Source organism: Mus musculus, chromosome 13 (assembly GCF_000001635.26).
Source record: "Mus musculus strain C57BL/6J chromosome 13, GRCm38.p6 C57BL/6J".
In the NCBI taxonomy this organism is placed as follows: Eukaryota; Metazoa; Chordata; class Mammalia; order Rodentia; family Muridae; genus Mus; species Mus musculus.
Genome location: NC_000079.6, coordinates 64081145 through 64090438, shown reverse-complemented (window position 1 = coordinate 64090438; position 9294 = coordinate 64081145). Strand labels below are relative to the sequence as shown.

General features: G+C 45.0%; 1 protein-coding gene across 2 annotated transcripts in view; it reads left to right on the top strand.

The window, feature by feature from the left end:
* The first annotated feature begins 1176 nt into the window (after positions 1–1176).
* Positions 1177–9294, top strand: part of Hsd17b3 (hydroxysteroid (17-beta) dehydrogenase 3) — a 30989-nt gene continuing 22871 nt past the window's right edge. Inside the window, exons 1-2 of one of the 2 annotated variants that reach the window (XM_006517108.3) lie at positions 1177–1452; positions 3222–3268. In XM_006517108.3, the coding sequence (XP_006517171.1) occupies positions 1185–1452; positions 3222–3268 (315 nt within the window). In that variant the 5' untranslated portion in view covers positions 1177–1184. The remainder of the gene's footprint in view (positions 1453–3221; positions 3269–9294) is intronic. The other variant, NM_008291.3, reaches the window with a different exon arrangement.

The window sequence follows — 9294 nt, the reverse complement described above, 5'->3', positions numbered from 1 at the left end:
CACTCCACCAACGGAGCTATGTATTTAACCCTGGAAAGTATGGTCTAAAAGTGAGTTTATCCTTTTTGCTTTACTTTTGGTGTTAATGAGTTATTGGGTCATCGTTTTGGCAACAGTAAATTCCTCGAAGGCCTAAGTGGCTTGGAAACTTTGAGTGTCTAGTAGAGCTTCCTGCATGAACATATATGTAAATCAGGAATAGTACCAGGAATAGCTGGTGTAGTTCAGGAGATAAATTTTTAAATTAAGTTATATTAAATTTAAATATAACCATATATAGTGTTGGTGGCTACTGTGTTGTTTCTCCAATGTCTTTTCTACTTCTTGTCCGGGAGTATCACACAAAGTTTAATATTTAACAGCTCATAATCAATTTACTAAAATGATTAGCTCAAGCTCAGGTGTTTGCAATGGTGACTTTAATATCTATCTATCTATCTATCTATCTATCTATCTATCTATCTATCTATATCTATCCATATACATACATATACATGTATATATATACATACATATACATGTATATATATATACATACATACATATACATGTGTGTGTGTGTATATATATATATATATATCTTAGTTTGTATAATTTTTTTTGTTTGTATGTTTTCAGGGCTGACCATTTGGTATTAGATAATCAATTGGTGTGCTCTTCCCTGGGGAAGAGTCCTTATTAGTTGCTTATAGTTCTTGTGTAGGGTTGAGGCCTAGTGGACTATCCCAGGCTTACTTTGGCAATGCCTACTGATGTTGTCCTTGTTTTGCCAGTCATGCTGGGTGAGACTTTATGGTGTAGCTTTTGACATTAGTAAGGAAAGACTCTTTCCAAGTGGCCAGTGTTTTCCTCTGAACACTGCCTTCCCATGGGACTGCAGGACTTCCCACAGGCTCCATCGCCTCCCACATCCCCACCACGCAGGGGATCAGGCTTTTAATGCAGAGACCTCCTTTGGAGATCAAGTCACAAGACCAAGTCTCTTTGGAGACTCCCAGAGTGCTCTGTTTCCTCTCTCTGGGTTTCACTTGTCTTCAAGTCTACTGTCTTCTTTACCCAGTACCTCCACAGCCACAGAAGCCCTAACCATGCTGTAAAGATATTATTAAGAATACTTGATTCAGATGCCTGCGAATCACAAGGTTACATAAAGAAGTTCCTCTAATCTAAATGCTCCCAGATACATGGAACACACCCAGAGCCTCCTCAGAGGAGATCTGGCGGGCACCCAGGCCACTTGCCCTGGGAATCACACGGGGATAAAGACCAGGTCCAGCAGCATCTCCAGCAAGACAGCTCCAGAGGAGGCCATGGAGAAGCTCTTCATTGCTGCAGGGCTCTTCGTGGGCCTGGTTTGCCTGGTGAAGTGCATGAGGTTCTCGCAGCACCTTTTTCTGAGGTTCTGCAAGGCTTTGCCAAGCTCTTTCCTGCGATCAATGGGACAATGGGCAGGTAAGAAGATTCTCCCAGTCTTATTCTCTTATTCTTACGTCTCAGAATGCCTCTGTGACTCCGCACAACATGTAATGGTGTGACTAGACAGCATGTGTGGAACTAGAACTGTCTGGAAAATCAAGGTATGGATCAGGAGATGGGGAAGGGGACTGCCCCCCAGGTTTCCCTCGTGTCTGTTGCTTTGCTAGATTTACTTCTTTTTGGAGTCTTTCTAATAATACCAATAATAAACCAGGCAGAGGTACCGAGTTCTCACCTATAGATTTCCAGATTTCTAAACTCTTGGCTGGTGTGCTTACATTTTATTAAAGGGAGTTTCAAAAAATTTTTTAATCCAAATGTTAATTTATTTTTTTAAAAATGCATTCTGTGCCTCTATTCACTAAACTTGGCAACTTTGTAAACTTTCTCATGGATTTTTTTTTTTTTAATGACCATATGAGAATTGTTTAGGATGGACCCATGGATTTCTAACGGATGCTTCTTACACTTCCACTGCGTATGCACACGTGTACATACGTGTGTATGAATATATGGTATGTACACACGTGTGTTTGCTGCTTTTATTACTTACTAAGCCACTGAGCTTGTGTATTCTGGATCTGAATACCCTACCAGGCACAGTCAAATGCCCGAGTATCTGTGCAGCTAGAACCCTGCACAGCTGCCGCCCATGAAATGCCCGAGTATCTGTGCAGCTAGAACTCTGCATAGCTGCTGCCCACGTAGCCCTTCTAAGAACACTCCCCAAAGAGCAGTTAAGATGCAGCCAGAAACTCTGTGGCTTCAAAGTGAGAGGTACAATGTTAGCTTGTTTGAGAGTTAGGAATGAATAAGATAACCATGAGGAAATATGCGATGTCGTCAGGAACAGACAAACCAGGGAGGGAACAGATTTCACATAGAGAACAGGAAACTCTGGGAACAAGGCTGGAAGATACCCAGAGAAAAAGTATACTGATATCTATGCTCAATAAACGTGAATCTTTTTGTTATTTTTAAATAAAAATAGTGGGTTTTAATGAACATTTTAAAAACTGTGTCTAAAAAAAAATGTGTGCCCTTTAATGCTTGGTGCCAAGGTCAGCTGCAGGTAGGTATATTTGTGGTGACTTGTGAAACTTGTAATTGTGGTCGTCTGTCTCCAATTTTGGAAACGAAGGGCTTGAAAGCCTATGAAATTGTTGGGTACTAGTAGATAGTGGTATTGGGGGCTAACTATCCAAGGTCCTCAGGTCCCTGCATCCCCCATACACATTCCTGTATCCTCTTTGCCAGGTTCCCTATCTTCCAAGGCATTGAGGGCCACGGACCTATGGGGTGAAGGAGGGGAGGGGCCAGATTGCACTTCTCAGAAGGAACCCTGAGGTGTTCTTAGGGTGAGCAATGGGCAGGAATGAAGCAATGACAGTGTACATGCTTGCCCTTGAGTTGCTAAGGTTGTACTGCCCCAAGCCTGGATAAAATACTTGTTGGCTTAGTGCTTGGCTACATTTCATAGTGTGTTTTCTAGACTCACAGATCCCTCCAAAAGCGCGCACACACACCCCCACCTACACACACACACACACCCCAAAGACAAAACAGAAAAGCCCTTCACCCTTCACTTGCAGTGTTCTAACCAGGTTACCAAAGGCTGGAAACCTTGGAGTGGAGCAACGTGGCTTTGTGGTATTGAGCATTCTAGACAGAGATATACAAGAGACTGCGAGAGAGAGGCTTGAAGATGTGTCCTCTTGTTTCAAGGCTGCCACTGTTTCTTTCAGTGATTACCGGAGCAGGCGATGGCATCGGGAAAGCCTATTCATTTGAGGTGAGGTGGCTCCTTTTTGTGGTATGGATTTTGGAGACCGGTTCTTGCCATGTCTCACAGGCTGACCTCAAATGGATCTAGGTAGCTTTCTAGGTAGCTGAGACTACAGGTGAGTTCCACCAGCCTAGCTTTGAAGCTACCCTCCAGGCAACGATCCCTCCCTTGTGATAAGCATCCACCCTACCCAACACTTTCCTGTGTACAAAGATTATAGACATTCATTTAAAAAGTAAAATACCGGGGCTGGAGAGGTGGCTCAGCGGGTAAGAGCACTGACTGCTCTTCCGAAGGTCCTGAGTTCAAATCCCAGCAACCACATGGTGGCTCACAACCACCTGTGATGAGGTCTGACGCCCTCTTCTGGTGCATCTGAAGACAGCTACGGTGTACTTACATATAATAATAAATAAATAAATCTTTAAAAAATAGATGAAAAAGTAAAATACCTTTAGTATGAGAGTAGACTGAAAAAGATCATAATCCCATCCCTTAGACACTTAAAAAAAGGTTTATTTTATAGGTGTTCATGTTTGTGTGTTTATATGTGTATGCCACTTACATACCCAGAAGAGGGCATCAGATCCCTTTGAGCTGGTGTTACAGGTGATTGTGAGCCACCAATGTGGTGGCGCACGCCTTTAATCCCAGTACTTGGGAGGCAGAGGCAGGAGGATCTCTGTGAGTTCAAGGCCAGTCTGGTCTACATAGTGAGTTCCAAAAAAGCCAGGGCTACATAATAAGACCTTGTCTCAAAATAAGTAAGAAAATAAATCCCTTTTATTTATCCTATACTAGTAGGAAACATACTAATTCAAAATTTATTTCTGTAGATTAGATGTATCAAGTATAGCCGTTGTTTCAAAAACACTGGGGAGGCTGAGACAGGGGATTTCCCCCGGCAAACTGATTAACTAGACTAGACAATTAATGAGGTCTGGGTTCAGCGAGAGTTGTTGCCAAAGTCAGTTAATTGGAGAATGATTAAAAAGGAAACTTCAGGTCTCCACACGCACAAGCAGCCACATGCGTGCTAGGCTAGCCTGCACATACATGTGAGCCCATGAGCATTTAAACACTCTCACACACACCACATGTGTGTACACAGAAAAAAAAGTGTGTAAGTCTTGATAAAGAATACTGTAAAACCTCAGTGAGAGGAGCCAGTCTCCTAAACAACGGAGACAGACAGATATTCAGAACTTGCCAACTTCCCCCAAATTCCTTTCAAATCCCATGTCATATACATCATTGCTTTTTAAAAAGCTATATTTAGTTGTTAGCATTTCCTTATATCAAAAATATTGTCTTTAGTTTTACTTATGTTTTTTTCACATATATTTATTTGTGTGTGTGTCTGTCTGTCTGTCTATGTGTGTGTGTGTGTGTGTGTGTGCACCATGGTATGCATATAGAGGTCAGAGGTCAACTGCAAAGTCCATTTTCTCCTCCATCAAGTGGGTTCTGCAGATTGAACTCAGGTCATTGAACTTGGTGGCAAGTGGTGCTGCTCACTGAGCCATCTGTCCAGCCCCCCAAAATATTATCTTTAAGAGGCAACCTGATATTCTCTCAAAGGAAGGCCTGTGACTCAGCCATATTTTTTCCTCACCAGAAATTTTAGGTTAATTCCCTAATTTTTATTCATTCTTTATAAAGCTGGAAATGGGTCTCAGCGAATGTGGAGGGGTGGAATTGTGAACACACAAGCTCCTGTGGTCTTAATGAGTTGTAGAGATTCGCAGTAAGCTCTGCCACTCTAGCTTATCCCAGTTCTCATGTCGTCTGCTATAAGCTGGACGGTCCAGACATCTCACTGTCCCCGAGGCTCAGAGGCCCCATGGGGGGATGCTCACTTCTCCTCCTGGAGGGCAAACTTCTCAGTGGGCCGTCAGCGACCAAGCTCTGGGAATATTCTAAGGGCGCTAATACTACAACATGGGCTCTACCCTTGTGAGCTGATTTACAGCATGTGAAGACATCACCTATGGCTGTTTTCAAAGTTAAGGGTTAGGATTTTGATATGTACGTTTTGAGGGGGTGCAAATATTCAGTGCCTGCAAAGCTCAGAACAGCAATCCTACCTCTCCATCCCAAAGGCTAGAGTCACAATAAACCACACTGTGTGAAATGGCTGCTCTAGGTGTCCTGGATGCACTATATATACACCTTGGGCGTGACACATCTTATGTACACCACTTAAAAGGCTCCAGATGCTGGACTGGAGCATCTGTCCCCATTTTCCACCCCGAGAGGAAAATGTGTAGCCTTTGGTCATCTGAGTTCTTTGTACTTATCCTAATTCATATAAGGATATTCTCTCAACCAGTACAGGCTGGCTCTTGAGGAGTGGTCACATTTGACTGCAGAGAATAGAAAGAGGGCCCAGCAACAGCTTTCCAAAGCAGGGTGTCTTCTGTTACCAAAAACTGAAAAAGAAAGGGTTGGCAAGGTAAAAGCATGTGATGCCCAGCCTGGCAACCTGAGTTTAATCCCAAGATGCAAAGAAAGAACCAGCTCAAGCAGGTTGTTCTCTGACTTCCACACATGCATTCTATGACTCTCTTTGTGTCTCTGTCTCTGTCTGTCTGTCTGTCCTCTCTGTCTCTCTGTCTCTCTGTCTCTCTGTCTCTCTGTCTCTCTCTCTCTCTCTCTCTCACACACACACACACACAAACACACACCCATCCCCCACCCTTCTACCCCAACATCTCATACTCACATCCTACCACATACACTCCATACCATCATCCCACACACACACACACACACACACACACACACACACATGCATACACACTCTACCCCATCCCACACTATCCTATACCACATACACACACATCCAAAGCACACCAAACACACACCTGCACAGGTACACAGACACCCCCCCCCCATACACTCACAATACATCAAACATACACCCATACAGACATAAATCCACACCTCGCACTACATCACACATGCACATACATCTACACACACTCCTCCCTACCCCCATCACACACACAGCACACCAAACTACACCACACTCATGCACATACACTAAATATAATAAAAACTGTTTACTCAGAATGATGTCTCTCTCACTGCTTTGACTTGGAGCTTGACTGCCCCGTAAAGGCACATTTATGACCTGTGGTGCTACTGGGAGGTTGTAGAACCTTGAGTAGACCTAGAGGGGAATGGGGCTTTTGAGATGTGGTTGTAATTTCCAGCCACCCTGAAGTGAGTAGCTTTCCCCTGCTAAGCCTGCTCACCACAGGTCTATAACAAGGGTTCTCGGCCACTGCTAGGCACTCCTGTAACCTTGGGGCAGAGTGAATCTTGAAGCCTTTTAACTTGTTTATCTCAGGTACTCTGTCACAGAGACAGAAAACGGACACACTGTGTCACATTTTATACCTTGATTTCCTATTTCAGATCTGTGGCCTTCCCCTCTGAGCTCTGTGTCTTGAGGAGCTACCTGGATTCCTTCAGATGTCCCCATCCTTCCCTCACATCCATGCTAACCCGGCTGACTTAGAGATCCCAAGTCAACGCTGCCTGAGTCGTTCATTCTTTTACCATCTTATAAAGCCAGGGTCAGGAGTCAGGGACTGGGGGCTGGATGGGAAAGTCAGTGCTCACCCTGACCAGATCTGCTGACATCATCTGGCAGATGAAATGATAGATCATCCCATATCATCCCTGGGCTTCTGAGTCACTGCCAGCACCAGGGAGCTCTGTGAGCCTTGTGTCCTGATGTTCTGTTCTGCCCTTGCCTAATTCTTGCTTTCTTCTTCTGTACAAACCTTTTCATTTTTCCTTGTGTCTTATTTAAAAGTTGATTTTTTTTTTCTGAGCCCATGCAGGCTTTTCTTCCTTCCAGAGAGTCCATTTTTCTCTCTGGCTAACCGCTGCTTCAGAGAAAGGGGTTCAGTATGGGATTATCTGGACCCCACAGCTGAGAATCAACCAGATATTCTGACCTCTGACCATCATTGGCTGAATCTATGTCAACCAATGGAAGATGGTAGCATTCTCACCTGGTCTAAACAGAACGAGGAGGGCAGAATGCTGTGTAGAGAAGACTTTCCAAGTTTACCTTCTATTTGCATTGAATGTTTAAATTGTGAAGGGGTTGGAAAGATGGTTCACTCATTATGAGTGCTTGCTGCTCTTGCCAAGGACCTGAGTTTGCTTCCCAGCACCCATGTGGTGGCTCATGAACATCTATCACTCTAGTTCAAGGGGATCAGGCATCCTCCTTTTGGCCTCCAAGGGTGATGTGTGCACATGATGCACAGACACTAACACAGGCCAAATGCCCATACACATATAAGAAATAAAATTTAATCGTGTTTCCTTTTCAGATATTTTCAGACTATTTCAGATATTCACATATATTCTCTGTCTCTGTCTCTGTCTCTCTTTCTGTGTGCGCGTGCGCGTGTGCGTGTGTGTGTGTGTGTGTGTGTGTGTGTGTGTGTGTGTGTGTGTGTGTGGTCTGTAGACAAAGCCTTCCCATGGCTTTTCTTCACTCAAACTCAATGTGATGGTCTTGAATGCCTAATCCTCCTGCCTCCACTTCCAGGGCAGTAGGATTATACATGTGCACTACTATTTCTGCCTAATTTTACTCAGTGGATGGAGCTTAATAGTAGAATGAAGTGGACCAAATAAAGAACCGGTGAACTTGTAGACGTTATCTTAATCTAAGCAACAGACAGAAAAATACGTTGGAGCAGGGGAGGAGGAATCTCAGAGATGTCTGTGGACAGCTCACTGTGTTCATTTTTTTTTCTTCCAGCAATCTTTCTGACCTTGACCATTGTGTTTCTTCTCGTGGAGTTCCTGAAATACCTGTCTGGCTTAAAGAAATCTCCCTTTCCCTCCCCCTTTCCTCCCCTCTCTCCCCAAGGTCTCTCTTGGAACCTGGAGCTAGCAAGTTAGTCTTGCAGATCCACCTGTCTCTGCCTCCCCAGCTCTGAGTGCCGTGCGGGGGCTGGGAATTCAGACTGCGCCCAAAGCACCTTACCCACCGAGCCCTCTCCCAGTCCCTGCGCTAAACTCTCGCCAGGCTTCCCTTTTTCTGATCCTTTGATTACAGAAAGTGAGCTTCCTTGGGATTTGGTTCACATTCTGATCTATCCGCTGCTCCAGCTTAATTAAATAACTGGAAATTTCAAAGTAGTGCTTAATGGCAGGAATGGGGAGTGGGGGTGACGGTGGGGTGGGGGGATGTGCCTCTCTGGCTTTCCGGAAGCCTATTCTGCTGCGCACATTTTAGTTTAATCCACATTCATCTTCAAAGTGGTCGGAGAGGCTTTGCCTCCTGGTAAAGGAATTTCAAGTATCAAGCAAAGCAGGTGGGGGGCGGCAAGGACACGTTTGAAAGGGCTGGGCTGGGAGGCACAGGGTGGGCTTCCACCTCTAAGGCCCTTGTCTCCTCTTTCTGCACCTGAATTCCAGCCCTGTCTTCTATTCTCTGCCACAGAGAGGAAGCCCTGTCTTGCTCCCACCACCGGCTGTAGATTAGCAGCCACAAGCACCTTCCTTGACCCAGGCCCCCATTCAAGCCAGCATGCGATGCAGAGATCCCGGACCAGTGGGCAGTGCATTCTGGGAAAGGCCTTGCTTCTGGGGGCTTAACTCTCTGAAAAGGGGCTGAAGACCCGCATATGGGGCCCGTCAGCCCCGACTTTCTCAGAATAAGATTGAGTCCTGCTTGAGCAGACAAAGGGGACAATGCTGCCCAGACAGCACAGTGCTGTCTGAGCCGCTTTTGGCCCAAACCACTTCACATGCCTCATGGAAACTCTCTCCAGGAAAAGGCGCCACCAAGGAGAGGCCGGAGCTCAGAGGCAAAGAGCACCCTTTGTGCTGAAAATGCAAATTGTTTTTCATTTAATGGACAACTTCCCCTTTGGGAAGCTGATGAAGTAAACTGGGAGACAAAAGTCCTTCATTCTTAAATCACCTTTGTGACAGATTACAGCTCTCAGAAGTGGTGGGGGAGGGGACTCCGTCGGCCCAGAATTGCCTGGGTT